General features: G+C 40.2%; 1 protein-coding gene across 7 annotated transcripts in view; it reads left to right on the plus strand.

Annotated features, from left to right (window-relative positions):
- Positions 1-17166, plus strand: part of PCDH15 (protocadherin related 15) — a 605264-nt gene that overhangs the window by 162048 nt on the left and 426050 nt on the right. For all 7 annotated transcript variants that reach the window (XM_061635350.1, XM_061635351.1, XM_061635352.1 and 4 more), the window contains exons 4-5: positions 3486-3646; positions 10362-10517. In XM_061635350.1, coding sequence (XP_061491334.1) covers positions 3486-3646; positions 10362-10517 — 317 coding nt within the window. The remainder of the gene's footprint in view (positions 1-3485; positions 3647-10361; positions 10518-17166) is intronic.

A 17166-nucleotide genomic window follows, 5' to 3' on the forward strand; every position in this document is an offset into this window, starting at 1 on the left:
GCCTATCAATCACTCTATATTGAATTCACACAAGACCTAGGATCTTATTAATTTATACTCCACCCTTCCTCCCATAAAAGCCAGGGTAGCTAACATTCTTAAAACAACCATACAAGCAATCATAAAAACTTCATATAAAACACAAATCCAAAATGAGCAGTAAAATAACAAAATAAAACATCATTTCTATCCCTAACAAAGTAAAATGGGTATATCCATGTGCCTTTATTGACCGTGACATGTGGTGAAGAGAGTCATATTATTTCAGGCCTTCAGTAGTAAATAGATCCCATGCACCCACCTTGGTTTGGTGGTTTTCTTTAGGTTGTTAGATTTGTTGTTTTTGTTCTGCTGCTCTATTCTTTATGATTTGCTGATTTTTTATGATTTCTTGGATTTTTATGGTATTTGTATTGCTTGCTTGCTTGCTTGCTTCTTAATGTTGAGGGTCCTCTGGACAGGAAAGCAGCTTTAAAATGTTACTAAACATAAATATATTTACCAATTCTATTACCATTTTGAAATAATGCTGACTTTCTCCCCACACTTGACTAATATTTGTTTCAATTTGCTTTGATAGAAAGGCTGCAACTTTCAGTTACAACTCTGGAGGCAGCATGCCTCCAAATACCAGTTGCTGGGAATCACAAGTAGGGAGAACGCTGTTGCGCTCAGGTCTGAGTGCGGGATTCCCATAGGCATCTGGCTGGCCACAGTGGCTGTGTTTTTGGCTGAACAGAGCCTGCTAATAATAATAATAATAATAATAATAATAATAATAATAATAATAATAATAATAATAATAATAATAATAATAATTTGTTTCCCCTTGCCTGTGACTTGTCTACTTTACAGGAGTGGGCAGGTGGAAAAGCTTCTGTTTCTGCCCATGCAGGAGAAGGGGGTGGGGTAAAAAGCCTGTGCTTGTTTTTTGGTCTATGTGGGAAAAAATCAATAGGTGAAGCCAGTGTTGTTGGCCTTTCAGCTCTTGCCTGGTTCTGATGCTGGCTTCTGTTAGAAATGAATTGCCAACCAGGGATTCAGCTGTCTTGTAAAGAAGAATGTACACTGTGTATTTGAGAATATGTATCCTGCCACACAAGTACATAGGCTGAAGTTAGTGTAGAAAATGTCATTCCATGCTGCATCAAAATCTTATCTGCTCCTTTCAGATGTATTGCCAGTAGGTTATCAAGCTGGCATTTTAGCCTAAGAGCAAAAGCAACTTCAAGCACCTAAAAAGAAAGATCAAGAGTCAAAAGGAATTAAAAATGGTATTTAGCAAAAGCCAACACATACTAAGTTCATAAATAGAATAAAAATTAGGATAAAGGGGTGTTTCAAAATGTATAATTAAGTAAGTGAGAGGAGTATAATACATGCCCTATGATTAACTCCTCTGTATATAAAAATGTTATACAGTAATATAAAAATGAACCTTACTATAACAGAATTCACTAAAGGCTATAATCCAGCATGACAGGATCAGAAGTCAGGACCAAATAGACATACTAAACATGCCATTAGAAACAATATCAGATTTTTTAAATGTTCTTTTTTAAAGCATGCTGCCCACCCAGTCCAAAAAACATCCCTGGCTACTGGCTATTTGCTTTAAGGAAAAAGCTACCATTGCTACCAACAAGAGCTTTTTTTCTAAGGGTAATAGCTGTACTGAGGGGACATTTTTTGTTGAAGGTCTAGCTAGAGAGGGAATTGTTCAGTGTCCCCTATCTTCACACTGTGGTCGTAATGAAATTCAGCCTACCCCCACTCCCCTGCAAATATCCTGACATGTTTTTTAATTATATGTTTAGGGTCATGTCTACTTTGGCCATCAGTGGGTAAATTTTATACCCAAAGTACATTCAATTACTCCACTAGATTGAGAGACTACATGCATATTGGTTGAATGATGAGAAAATTGGGGGATTAAATGAAACCCACAAGGCCCATCCTGTGACTCCTAGCTTTAGCCCAATCATGACCCTTGTTAGTCTTCTAAAAACAAGATAGAAAGTGTTTTTCACATAAGATAAGGGAGCCAAACCCGCTCTTTCCCCACTCTTGTTATTCAAGTACACCAACTACTAGGTTTTGTGGTCAAATGTTATGTGTGCTTCTTACCAATGTTTTGCCTGAGCTCTACTGAATTATTTGTGTTATAAAATATTTATATTTGAAGTGTCATAGTTTGCATTTATTATTTTGTGGTTCGTGTATTTTCTGTTGCTTTATTTAGCCATTTTTATAAACTGCCCTGGGATCCTGTGGGCTGAATGGCAATTTAGAAATGAAACTTTATTTCCTCATTAGGTAGAAATAATGGGCATGCTTAATGCATTACAAGCCAAGAAAAAAGCTGAGAGACCAGGGGATATATTCAACAACGTTTTTGTACTAGAGCAAAGATTAGCACTAGCACAAGGGGATTTCCCTTTTCTCCCCTGCATGTGTCCTGTGCCATCTACAAGTCTGCTCTGGAGGGTTGGGGAAAACCCCAGTACAGACTAGGGGTTGCCCTATAGAGGAGGGGAGAGGGAGATTGTTCCATTGCACAAGGAGAAATGATCTGCTTAGTGCTATGGTGTATACAACCTCAGATTTCCAGGGCTAGTGTTTCTTACTATTGGTGACTTACAATCTATGTCCCAAGGCATTATCCTAGGGTATGGTCTGAGTGAGGGCACCAGGGGTGTAGTCATCCAGGGTTGCGGCGGAACGTAGACCCATTACTGTTTTGGGAGCAGGATCCCAGCCAGGTCCCTGTGAATGAGCCAATCAGCATGAAAATGGAGCATGTTAGTCCTCATCCTTTCATGCTGATTGGAGCCAACCAGAGTGAAAGGAGGTGAGTCAGCCACTGAGAAGGCTCTTCTCAGTAGTTAACACAAAGCCTCCCCTTTCATGCTGATTAACTCCTAGGGACATCTATTGTAGTGGAGTGGGGACTCACAAGACAACAGGGAGAGCAAGGGAGATGACAGGAAGTGGAAAGGGGGTGTGGTGTGACTATTATGAAGGCCCCTGCACTTCTGAATTTGCCACTGCACTACTGGAGGGCACATGAGTCCATCATCTTGCTGAAGCTAAGTAGGTCTGGGTCTGGTCAGTGCCTGGATGGGTGTCCACCTGGGAACCACATGTACAGGAAATAAATGTAAGAAAATAAATAATAATAAATAAATCCTGTTGGGTCTCTATTCATACACCTGAAGCAAGCATCTCTCTCTCTCCCTTCCGACCCTATTAGAAAACTTGCTTCTGATTAATTTAATATATGTGGTTCTGTTGTGACTGTTCTTTTCTTCTCTGTTTGCTCATAACTTTAGATAATATATCTCAGTTGTCAGTATTTTGTACAGCTGTATTCATAATTAGTGAATATGGCACATAGCAGTTGTCTGAGACATGAGCAAACTTGTTACTGCCGCTGCAGTGCACCTGCATAACACAAAACCTGTCATCACTATTTTGTGTTTCAGGCACTATCTTGGTAGACAACATGTTGATCAAAGGTACAGCAAGAGGACCTGATCCCACCATTGAACTAACATTAAAGGACAACGTAGACTACTGGGTTATCTTAGATCCTATCAACCAGAGGCTTTATCTAAACAGTACTGGACGAATTCTTGACAGAGATGTAAGTTAGCTTATCTCCTCCTACTTCCACCCCCACCCCCACCCCACCCACAGTTCTTCTTCTGTATTCAGCTTCCAGTTTCAATAGAAGATATATATTTTCACGACTAATAAAGGTGGCAAATGTGTAGTCTGCATCTGAAGTGTTTTGGTTTACTCAGATGTGAGTCCCATTGAGCTTAGCTAGCTATCTGTGTTTCAGATTCCAGTCTAAGGATGCTTATGAAAAAGTGAAGATGACCTAGGAAACAAAAATACTATTAGCATGTTTTATAAGTTTTGGATGTTTTATCCAGAATAGTTAATAGTGGGGTTTTTTTAGAACAATACATTTTGTGCCTGTGTTATGTTCTGTGTTCATATGGTTGCAAGGCTGTGTATATTTTCTATTCAAGTATTCTTTCCTGAATACAAAATGTTAAGTGGGAAGCCACTTTTTTTTAAAGTAAGGTTTCTCTTTTGTTAAGTTAATAACATGTGCATCAACAATGAAAACAATAAAAGGGAGTGCTGTAGCTCAGTGGTAGAGTATCTGCTTTGAATGCAGCAGGCCTCAGGTTCAATCCCCGGCATCTCCAGGTAGGGCTAGGAGGGACCCCAGCCTGAGACCCTGGAAAGCTGCTGCCAGTTAATGTAGACAATATTGAGCTACTGTATATGGGCCAATAGTCTGATTCAGTATAAGGCAGCTTCCTAGGTTCCTAAAGACCATTCACAGTCTAAAGGAGGAGTTGTGTTAACTTGTGGCCCTCCAGATGGTGGACTATAACTCCTATAATCCCTGACCAGCTGGAGCTGATGAGAGCTAGGGTCCACAAACATCTGGAGAGCCACAGATCTAAAGGCTGGACCAGGCTGGACCAAGTAAACCTGAAGTGATGAGATTTCAAACAATAAACAAGATATATGGGTAACAACCTACAGATTACAGATAAAGCTGTTTATCTGTAATCCAGGCATGCGCATTTTGTGAACTCTAAGCTTAACACAGCCTGCTAGTCAGGGCCAGATTATCCATTAGGCTTAGTAGGCTGAAGCCTAGGGGCCTGTGGGGCACTGGCCCGAGGGCCCCTGGTGCTACAGGAGGCCCTCCGCTCTCCTTCCGTGATCCGTGGAAGCATCCGTGGACCACCATCCCCCCACTATCCCCCCACTTTACCTACCTTTCCGTTGTTTTTTGCGGCGTGCAGATTTGCCATCAATAAAGATGGCAGCCGAGGTTTCCTTAAGGGGCTGAAGCCTCTGCTGCCATCTTGGCTGATGGCACGCATGCGTGCTATGCGCATGCGTTGCTACCATCAACAAAGATGGCAGCAGAGGCTTCCGCTCCTTAGGGAAACCTCTGCTGCAATCTTGATTGATGGCAAACCTGTGCGTGCCGCAAAAAACAATGGGAGGGTAGGTGAAGCGTGGGGATAGGGGGGCCCAAACACCAATCAGCCTAGGGGCCCTCCAGCCCTGCTGCTTGTCATATAGCGCAGCCCATGAGGGGTTTGATGAACCTCCTGGTTTTGTCTACTGCTGCAAACATGGAGGAAGGAATAATCAGTTGCTTGACAAACTGGCAGGTGGCAGTGTTTGGCTTATCCAAGATAAAACAATCTCAATAGAATCAGCATAACTGTGTTGTATTCCTAGAGGAGACCTATCAGTATTTGTTTTCCTAAAACCACATCTGAATATCGTTTACCATGAAAACTCTATTGATAGGGTTGCCATAAGTCGGGATTGACTTGAAGGCAGTCCATTTCTATTTTCAAACATGATTGCACAGAAATAAATCCCATTGAAATAAAAAGTATGCAAAAGATCAAACCCACCTTCCCTTTTCCTCCCTCCTAGCTCCTTCCTCTTGCCCCTTCCCCTTTCTTTGCCCCTTCCTCCCCATCCCCTTCCAATTCCCCTCCTTCCCTTTCCCCCTCCTCCTCCTCCCCTTCCTCCTCCCCATGGTCATCTTAAGCATGTTTGCACGGGAGTAAATACCATTGAACTCTATAAGCATGCAAATGACCAAACCTCCCTTTCAGCAGGGAGGAAACAACATTATTAAGACAGTTGATATAGTTCAGGTGGACACTTTAAATATGTTTGATTTACTTTGCAATTTTAGTGAAGTTGCCTATAGGAAATTATTTTCTTTTGTTTCTATTTCTGTGAATATGTGAAGTACAGCAACACTTTGCAAAATTGGCACTAAAAAACCTCCAAAAATAATTGTAGAATAATGGCACTGACTATTCTGCAGAATAGTCTCCAGTGGACATCAGGAGTGTCTCAGTTTGCACAAGATAAACCAGTGGGAGGTGAAATATATTCTAGAAAAATTCTAGGTGTCCTCTATGTTTTTAATTGACCATGCCCACCATGCCCTAAATAAAGTGGTTTAAACATAGCAAGCTGAAAACATGCATCTTCTTTTTTCCAACAGCTAGAGGCATTGCTGAAGTAGCAACATATTGTAATCTGTCTGATTTTACATCAAACTGCATTTTCAGATTCAACTGTTAATGCACTCAAAATAGAAATAGAACATAACCTTCAATTTAAAACACAAAAGGTTGTCTACACCATCATATGACATTGACCAATAAAAAGGCATTGAAATTAATAAAAATAAATTTGACACATATTTCTAGGATGAATAATGAGGGAAATAAAATTTTCTACTTTAGATTCTGTGTACAAACATTAGTAACACAGGAAAGAAGCAAAGTAAGAACACCAACAAACATACAAAAATATAATTCTCCATCTTTGCAGATGTCAGGTGTTGCCACCACTCACCATATGCTCAGAGGCACATGTTACCAAATTCTTCCAAGCTATACAGGAAGTGGATTGGACTGTGAAAGACCAACCCAAACTGTGTTTGCATTTTGACAAATTTGTAGGGCAGGACAATATCTCAGACAGGAGGTCAGGTCTCCTGCTCCCCTGGTGCATTCACTATAGCTGCCCAATTTCCCTGCTTTTTAAAATATGATAGAAATATCTGTGGGCTATAGGTACATTCTTAAACAGCAAGGTTTTTTCCTTATTAGTGATTTATTCATAGCAATACAGCCAGTGTTACTGCAATTGGTGTGTGCCTGGGTGTTGCAATCTTTTACTGGATAGCACAAATAACATTATTGGTGGCCAGCACCATCCTCACCCCACCATTACCAGAATGGATGTACAGATTTTTCTTTTATCATATAACAAGCAATGTGTGCATATTGGCTTATCCACATTAACATTTATGTAGCTGTTACTACTAGGCATATGCAGAACATATACGGAAAGCGGGATTGGACCAAGATGAAGGAGGTGTGAAAATTGGAGGGAGAAATATCAATAACATAAGATATGCAGACGATACCATACTACTAGCAGAAACCAGTAATGATTTGAAAAGAATGCTGATGAAAGTTAAAGAGGAAAGCACAAAAGCAGGACTACAGCTGAACGTCAAAAAGACTAAAGTAATGACAACAGAAGATATATGTAACTTTAAAGCAGGGCTGTGGAGTCGGAGTCGTGGAGTCGGAGTTGGAAGAAATCTTGGGTAGATTCGGAGTTGGATTCGGAGTCGGTAGAAATGTACCGACTCCGACTCCGGCTTCAAAATAAATTTTGATTGACAATTTTTTAAAAATATAAATTCAGAATGTCAAAGAAGCTCCCCATGAAGTCAGCTGTATTTGAGCATTTCACCATAACTCAAGATGGAAAGCGTTTTGTGTGTCAGTGTATGACACAGGACCCAGATGAAGACAAATGCTGTGATGCCAAGATCAGCGCATATTCAGGCTGCTCCTACAAGAGCTTCCAATTTAAAAAGACATTTACAGCGTTTTCCAGGGCTGTGGAGTCAGAAGCAATTTTGGGTGGAGTCAGAGTCAGACAGTAGAAAAATAGAGGAGTCAGAGTCGAAGGTTTGGCATACCGACTCCACAGCCCTGCTTTAAAGTTGATAATGAGGACATTGAACTTGTCAAGGATTATCAATATCTTGGCACAGTCATTAACCAAAATGGAGGCAATAGTCAAGAAATCAGAAGGCGGCTAGGACTGGGGAGGGCAGCTATGAGAGAGCTAGAAAAGGTCCTCAAATGCAAAGATGTATCACTGAACCCTAAAGTCAGGATCATTCAGACCATGGTATTTCCGATCTCTATGTATGGATGTGGAAGTTGGACAGTGAAAAAAGTAGATAAGAGAAAAATCAACTCATTTGAAATGTGGTGTTGGAGGAGAGCTTTGTGAGTACCATGGACCGCAAAAAAGAGAAATAGTTGGGTGTTAGAACCACCTAAACCAGATCTATCATTAGAAGCTAAAATGACAAAACTGAGGTCATCATACTTTGGACATATAATGAGAAGACATGATTCACTAGAAAAGATAATAATGCTGGGAAAAACAGAAGGGAGTAGAAAAAGAGGAAGACCAAAGAAGAGATGGATTGACTCCATAAAGGAAGCCACAGACCTGAACTTACAAGATCTGAACAGGGTGGTTTATAACTGATGCTATTGGAAGTTGCTGATTCATAGGCTCACCATAAGTCACAATCTGCTTGCAGGCACATAACAACAACAACAATGGTGCTAAACACCTATCCACAGCAGAGTCCTGTCTTTTCAAGAAATGTCTCTTATGTTTTAAAAATGTTCATTTCACAGTCAAAAGATAAAAACTTAAAGAGAATCTGTTCAGTCTAGCCAATTTCACCGTTCTACTGTTTTGTTAGAGGAAGTGGCTGGAATTTAGAAGCTGGAGTGGGCAGGCATTTTTCCCTCAACAAGCAGGCTGCCCTGCCCTCACCAATTTTGATTTAAAATAAAATCTCATGCATCTCCATGACCCATTCTCCCCCTCCACATTCACAAAAAAAGCAATCTTCCTGAATTATGTAATGCTATTGTGAGATGAATGTTTATGAACTGCTCATCTCTTTGAGTATGTAGCCCATACAATTTGCTTCTGTGTAAAAGCAGCTATGATTTGAATGTACACTCCATAGGCAGAGTTCCTACTGAGTAAGCCAGAAGGTTTCTTCCCTCTGGCCAAGCCTGCAGCTTCTGTCTACTGCCAATCACTTCCTTCATTTCTTTACACTTTCATCAGATTTTGGGACTCCAGGGCATATACCATATTCTTGGGTGCATCTGATCTAATAAAGCCCTGAAGCAGCTGTTTTGAAGTTAACAGCCAAATACCTGGTCCTTTCTTTTATTTACTTATTTTCAAAAGAAGTTTGTTGAAGGTTTTTAAAATGACAAGTTTACAAGGTTTTCACTGGTCAAATCTATGCATTTCTATTTGATTTCAACATACTGAGCTTCTTATTCAGAGACACAGAAAGTGCAAACATCCTCAGTATATTTTAAAGAATCAATTGGGGTGGATTAAATGAAGTAGAATTAAGTAATCATACAAGAAAAAAGTATTTGGTCAATGTGTAATGTTATGCTTAAAAATGTGTAATATCAGAGAATGGGCCCTCTTATGAATTGGCAACTAGTTAAAGAATAGGAAGGGAAAGATAGGTGGAAGTTGTCACAAAGGAGGAAAATAAGGAGTGGGGTCTCCACTGATGCTATTGCGACCAGTGCTATTTAATTTTCATAAATGACGTGGAATCAAGGAAGAGCAGTGAAGTAGCCAACTTTGTGGATTACACCAAATTACTATGGGCGATGACAACCCAAGATGTGATGGGGGTCTGAAAGGGGCACCATATTACGTGAATGGGAAAAGTAGCTAATGAGATTCTGTGTAAGTAATGATAGAGATCCACCCCCCAACCACCCCCCAACTTCACTTATACACTGGTGAAATCTGAATTGACTGTGACTAAAGCCTTATGTATGTGTTGCTCACATGGACGGCAATGATGTGTTCAGTAAGGAATGGAACACTGCTCTTAACCTTGTCCCTGACACCTCATCAGCTTCCTTCAACAACTGTGCTTTGCATGCGGTTCCCTGTGAAGGAACTCCAATGTGTTAGATCCTGTTCATGTGTAAGAGCTCTACGTGAGTGGGACACCCAGCGGTGCAGGTGGCCTAATTATGTGGAACCTTTACATATGAGCAGGAGTTCCTTCACAAACCACCACTCACAATGCACATTTATTTAAGGAGGCTGGGGGCAGAGTTAAAAGCATGGGCCTGCTCTCCAGTGAACAAGAGATTTCTCTACCTGCACATGACATGTGCATAGGGCTTTTGTAAGAGAGATTTGGTCATATGGACAACTCAATGAAAACACCAGTCTATTATGCAGAAGCAGCAAAAAAAGGCTATTTCCATGTTAGGGCTGTTAGGAAGAGGACTGAAAATAGGAGCATAGGAAACTGCCTTGTACCTTATTGGTCCATCGGTCCATCTAGCTCACTATTATCTGCACCAGGCTAAGCTGATGAGGTGGCCTCAAGATGTTATGGGGCTACATCTCCCAGCAGCCTTAATCATTATGGTCAGGGATAATGGGAAGTAAAGTTTAGTGATAAATGGAGGCCCACAGGTTCTCTATCTCTAACTTAGGCTTCAATCCTTACCCTGCTTACTTGGAAGTAAGCCCCATTGAATTCAGTGGGACTTGCTTCTGAGTAGACATGGTTAAGATTGTGCTGGTGTATGATACATTAAGCAGAAAGTATACTACGCATATCCAGGTGCTTGTTCAAAGTAATTAATTACGCTTTTATTGTTTTCACTTCTTTACAGCCACCAATGTCCATTCAGTCCATTGTGGTCCAAGTCCAGTGCATTAACCGAAAAGTAGGAACTGTTATCTATCATGAAGTTCGGATTGTGGTGAGGGATAGAAATGATAACTCTCCCCAGTTTCAGCAGCAGCAGTACTATGTAGCGGTCAATGAGGTCAGTTTTAGTATTGTTGTTGTTAATTGTATTTATTGTTGTTATTATTATTTTTCACTACTAACACACTTTTTGGTATAAAATGCCTTTCTCATCAATGCTGTAGTATTAATGCACATAATATTAATTTGGTTTTGTTTTCCAGTTGATGTGCTTATATTAACAATTTGCCTTGAGATGACTCACTTAAAAAAACATACTTGTGTTGATTAAATAAACCCAACTCAATCAAAGTGATAGTACAAAAAAGGGCTGTATGTATATGAGAGAGCAAAGGAGATACAAACTGCTAAGCACACTGCTATAAAAAACACTACAACAAAAAGAACCCCAAAGGATCTGCTCATTATGCTTCCACGATAGAAATGGGATAATAATATGCAAAGGGACTACTAACCGCAACCTTAATTTGCAAATTTTAAAGGGTTGTCTCTTGGCAATTTTTTTTTAAAAAAATTGTTCTTTAGTCCTCATTTTGATGGCAATTTCAGCAAAAAGATCAACCTGCTGGCTACCACCAGTCTTTGCAATTAATTTTATTCTATATCAACCAGTTCCATGTTAGATCCTATCAACTTGTAGACAGAAAGGAAGACGCAGGCACCAATCTAAATTTAGCCGCAACTTTATTTATTTATTAAGCTATTTTCAGCTTTTATTGACTGAGAATCAGCTTTTGACTTTATATATATCCTGACTATCTAAGGAGTATATTAGATCAGTGCTGTCTTGGAAAAAAGTATCAAGTGGTTTTGATCCATGTCCTATATCATGTGTGCTGAGTTAGTAATAATTATAGTAATCTTTCTGAGGAGATTGTGTCTTCTCATGGAGTTAGGCAAGAAAGTGTTCTTGCCTCCATTTTATTTAATTTGTACCTGACAGATGTTTTCTCATTTTTTAGAAGTAATATCTTCTCATTCTCCTAAAATTAATGACATGATACTATCTATTCTTCTGAATGCAGATGATGCAGTTTTAATTTTACAGACATGGTTGGTTTTTAAGCATTTACTGACTGGACTAGCTTATTGTGAAAAGGACCCATCCATACCTAACCTCAAAATCCATGTTTTCCATATTTGGTTGGCGGCCTCGAGATCCATACGATGTCCTGTTTGTGGTTGGATTTATTAAAACCTTATTTTCAAGCATCCATGTGGGCTTTTGGGGGGGGGCATCAATTCTCTTGCATTTTGTCACACCCCTAAGTCCATCCCTTCACAGTGATTGGTCCATAACGGTAGTTTGCTTTTTGCGTGCTTTTCCAGAAGAGCTCAAAAACGTCTTTTAAAAAAATTAAAGCATGCATCTGCAAGTTTGTGTTTAAATAGAAATTCCTTCAACTGCAGAAGGCACAAATTATTATATTTATTATTAACAAACTGTATTGAAACTTTTAAAAAATAAAATACTTTTGTGTGGGCTGTTATATATACCATAGTACATACTATTTAAAATTTGCTAATACAGAGGTGCATTCCATGTTTTCAATGAATTGTTTGCATAATATTGCAAAATAGCTTTCAAGTGGAAATATTATTTATTAAACATTTGATTTTACATTTGATCGCTAAATAGTAGTTTGGAGGTATGGATGGGCCCTTAGATATGCTTGGGTTCTGTATAATCATATGTTCAATTGAATTGATTTGCACAGTTACTTGGGCATTTAGTTTCATGAATCTACCAACTGGAGAACCCAAAGAAAACTAGCAAGAGCCGAGGTGGAGCAGAATGTGTGTGCAATAACTGGGCTTTTTTGTATAAAGGGTGGAAATTTGTTCCAGCACTCATTTGTGTCTCTAAAGCCAAAATTATATCCAGATTCTTTTTGGATCATCTGTTTGGATTCCATGCTTTAAAATCTCTCGAAAAGGAGTTCAGTCCTATTTTATCAGATCTAGGTTTAGCATCCCCAGATGTGTTTCTGATGCTGCTACTAATCTGGAAACTAGTCTAAATTCTTTGAGTAGCCTGGATTGGATACATTGCAGTCACTTTTGCCTGTGCTGTTTTATTTTGCTTACTCCAAATTCCTTTGTTTTCCAGGTAATGTTAGAGTCTTATAAGTCCGCCTGGTTGAAGGAATTATTGCAAATTTTGTTTCAATTGGGCTGCCTCCATCTCAGCTAGGGCTGTGCACTGGATTCATCTGAGGCCCAAGCAAAATTGGGCCTACTCAGAGAGACTTGGGCATCAGATGAGTCGGGTTAAGACAGCAACAGATAGCTACGGGCTGGGTTGGATGACCCAGAACAATTCATGGCTGTCAGGGAGCAGGGCATCAGGCAAGAAGGGAGCAAGGCAGGTCAAGAAAACCCAGCAAAAAGGCCAAGACCTATCTCAGATTGCAGGCTGGTGGCTGCATCTTCCGGTAGAAGCTTCCTGCCTGACTGACACCTCCTCAGAGATTCTGCATAGTGCAGGTGATGCTCTGCAAGTGGCTTTTCTAATGGAAAGTCCCTTGCTGAGCCTCACCCATGCAGGATCAACCCTCTGTTCAACAGCTTGTCAGTGGAGGGGTTGATTCTGCAGGGTGCTGGTGATGCCCTGCAAGCAGTTTTCCATTAGGAAAGCCATTTATGGAGCATCACCTACACACAATCCACTCCACTCCACAGCTGTTGAACAGAGGGGTCAATTTGTAGCATAAGTCATTACATAGGGTAAGGGGGGAATTGAAGCACCCTGCAGAATTGAGGGGGGGGCGAGAGACACAAGTTCTCTTTCTCCTTCCCCTGCCTCTCTCCTGGCTACATGTTTAATTAGGGCATTAAACCCCCAATTAAACATTTGCCCTGCGTCCGGACTTATTCAGGACTAGATCCAGGGCAGGGTAGTGGTCCTCAGGTCAACCCAGGGTGGGTTGGCCTTATGCTTCCTGGATCTGAGCCATGGGGTGGAGGGGGGTGCACAGCCCAATTCTCAACTGTGAACAAGCAAATGTATTGTGCAATGGAGATGGATGGATACTGACATACAAAAGGTTTATAACAGGACCCATAGGTGTTGCTCTTCCCTGTTTGCGAGGTTTGCCCTGTCTTAGTTCTAAGAAGGTGATGAAAGTTGAAGAGGAAAGCACAAAAGCAGGACTACAGCTGAAAGTCAAAAAGATTAAAGTAATGACAACAGAAGATTTATGTAACTTTACAGTTGACAATGAGGACATTGAACTTGTCAAGGATTATCAATACCTCGGCACATTAACCAATATGGGGACAATAGTCAAGAAATCAGAAGAAGGCTAGGACTGGGGAGGGCCGCTATGAGAGAACTAGAAATGGTACTCAAAAACAAAGATGTATCACTGAACACTAAAGTCAGGATCATTCAGACCATGGTATGCCCGATCTCTATGTATGGATGTGAAAGTTGGACAGTGAAAAAAGCGGATAAGAGAAAAATCAGTTCATTTGAAAGGTGGTGTTGGAGGAGAGCTTTGCGGATACCATGGACTGCGAAAAAGACAAATAGTTGGGTGTTAGAACAAATTAAACGAGAACTGTCACTAGAAGCCAAAATGATGAAAATGAGGTTATCATACTTTGGACACATCATGAGAAGACAGGATTCATTAGAAAAGACAGTAATGCTGGGAAAAACAGAGGGGAGTAGAAAAAGAGGAAGGCCAAACAAGAGATGGATTGATTCCATAAAGGAAGCCACAGACCTGAGCTTGCAGGATCTGAACAATTCTGTACCTCCTACACTAACCATTACCTGTGCTGGAGGACACTATTCTGTTGCCAGTACTGAAGTAAGATTCTACTGCAAGTCCAGACATCTTTGGAGAGTCCCATCTTGTCCTTTGCCTCAGGCAGCAAAATGTCTTGGGCCAGCTATGCACCTCATCTACCCAATCCATGCTGTTTCTGAAAACAGATTGTGCTATATTTTCCACATCTTACTTTTGCCACTTGAAGGCAACTAATCCAACTGTCACCCAACAAAATCTGCATTCAGAAATACTTAAGCTACCCAGTTTTTTTACTCTTGAAACCATTTGTGTACATTGGTCTTCTAAATAAAGATCGTTCTGTTGATATGACTGTAGGACTGATCTAATGAAAGCCACAAGGAGCAGCACCTACCAATTCACCCCACCACACACACACATTGGCTTTAGGGAACATAGGCTTTGGGGAAGGAGACTGGGAGCAGGATTACTTATGAATCAAACTGGAATTGAAAAGGATTTTGTTTTGGATTTCAGTAAGCATGCAACAAACCTAACTCTAAAATTATTCTCTCTCACTAGCAAGAATTGGAACCCACCAGTCCAAAATAATTTTATAGATTTCAGATGGTATGAAATTCTCCCCTGGTGCTTCCTTACTACTCTTGATTTCTCCAACTCTTTCCAGTATACTGTTCAGTCATGTCAGAGAGGTTAACAATGACGATGGTTTTCAAAAGTATTATCCAGTGGAGCAGAATAGTTCAATACTTTATACCAATTTTATGCCAAATGTATTGATTTCCTCAGAAATTAATTTCTCCAGAAATTCATTATTTCCCTCTAGCTGCTCTGTTCCTTCTGCAGCTCTCCGATACATGCCACTTTCTTTCTTTGTAGATTTCATTTCATTTTGTATTTCTGAGCCTAAATCCAAAACGCTTCAGAACAGTTTTGTGCACTGCTTGATTTTAAGAACTATGATTTCAAAGCATTTAATGTCCATCATTCTGTATATGGATTTATCTCCTTTTAAGTAGCACAAATTATTGTAAACATCATTATTGTTGTTCCAAATTTCATTTTAATGGAAGAGTATATTGGCTGTTTTTGTGTCTTGAAGCTTTTAATTATTTGTTAACGTTTGGGGTCTAAGTACTTCCTGACCTGCTTTGAGCCCTGTGGGGTGGGTTTAAAATTCAAACAATTAAGCAATTTCCCCCTATAATTGATTTTGTTAAGTGCATATAAGTTCTATATAATTATAGAATACATGTGTTGTGTTTTGCAATTGTAATTTACAGTTCTTTGACTCTTGCATTTAACAAGTTTTTAAATTCATCTTAAGTGTGATAAGAATTTTCCTCTTACGTTATCAGGTTTTTGGGTTTTTTAAATCATGCTAACTTTTTTTTAAGTGGGAGAAAGACTACATCCATACTATTAGTGTTTAAATGTTTTCCATTTTTATAAAGGACCACCTTTCCTGCATGAATTTATCTACCAGTTAAGGTTCTCTAGGTCTCGTGGAAGTTAGGCAAGTGCCTTCTGGAGGCAGGGCGTTTTCAGCGCAGTGCACAAATTATGGGACTCCTACCCTGGTCACTGTCACCTTTCAGGTACCAGGTGAAGTACATCCTGTTCTCCCGTATTTTTAATAAATCTTGATTGTACTTTGAGAACCTTTTAAAACATCATTTTATCTGCATGCTTATGCTTTATATGGGTTTTTGTGTGTTAGCTCTGCCATTTTATCTGTTTTACTGTTCTTTTTAAAATTGCTGGTTTTATTGCATTTTAGTGTCATGTTAGTTTGTTTGATTTATTTATTCATTGCCTTCTATAAGAATCTCAAAATTGCTTACAAAAATAAAGTTCAAAATCCAAACTTCCTTTTGTCAGGCTGGGGCAGGGGCTTTGAATGAGCAGAGCATCTCAGCTTCTGTTCATTTCTGCTGGATGCCACCAATGGAGTGATACAAGTGTCACTCCATCAGCACAGCCTTCCCCCTTCTGCCCAAATGGATGAGCAGAAGGCCTGCCGGTGGTATCCCCACCAGCAGGGCCCAGTGGAAAGCATTGTGAGGCTAAGCTGGCCCGGGATCTCCTAGATCTTGAGCTGCTCTTGCTTGAGCTGCTGCCAGTGCAGGCCAGCATCAGGCCTAATTTGGGCCCAATCGCTGTGCCATCTTGGAGAAAGGGCAAAGATCAGGCTTGATATGCCTTCCTCCCCATCTTCCGCTGCTGTGAGTGGCTGGGCTGCAGGTGTGGCAGTGGCTATACCGCTTGTCAGAGCCTCAGCAGAGGCAGCAGCACATTTGGAATGCTTTATAGTGAATATTCCCTATAAAAACTAAAGAACAAAACACCTTTTCCCCACATTATGCAGGGATAAGCACCAACTATTCCTGCTAAAATAGCCTGCAAAAAAAAAATAGCACTCAAACGCCTGGGAAAATAAAAATGGTGTCACCTGGTGCTGAAAAGATGGCTCCAGGCAAGCTTCATTGGGGAGTGTTTTTGACAAATGGGTGTGCTACTGGAAAAAAACATTCTCTTGTTGTCTCCCTCATCACTTCTTCTGGAGGAGGGAACCCAGGGAAGGGCTTCCGATGATGATCTTAGGCTCAGAGACAGTAGGGTTATATGGAGAAAAGGAGTCCACGGGGTATTAGGCGCATGGTCCATGTAAAGCTTTATAGGTTAAAACCAGCACTTTGAATTAGGCTTGGGAATGAATTGGTAGCTAGTGCAACTGAGTCAAGCCACCTTGAGGCCATCCTGGCAAAATACAGGGGTACACACTCAACAAACAAACAATTATAAAGTACTTCAAAATACTGTGCAGTGTAAAATTGATGTTTCTCATGCTAGATATTGTAAAGTATTCACAGGTTGGATTTTTTTTTCATATCATAGAATGATTGGGATCTTGTAGGCCATTTGGTTGAATCCCCTACTCAATACAGA

The sequence above is a fragment of the Rhineura floridana genome, chromosome 7 (genome assembly GCF_030035675.1).
Source record: "Rhineura floridana isolate rRhiFlo1 chromosome 7, rRhiFlo1.hap2, whole genome shotgun sequence".
NCBI classification, from domain to species: Eukaryota; Metazoa; Chordata; class Lepidosauria; order Squamata; family Rhineuridae; genus Rhineura; species Rhineura floridana.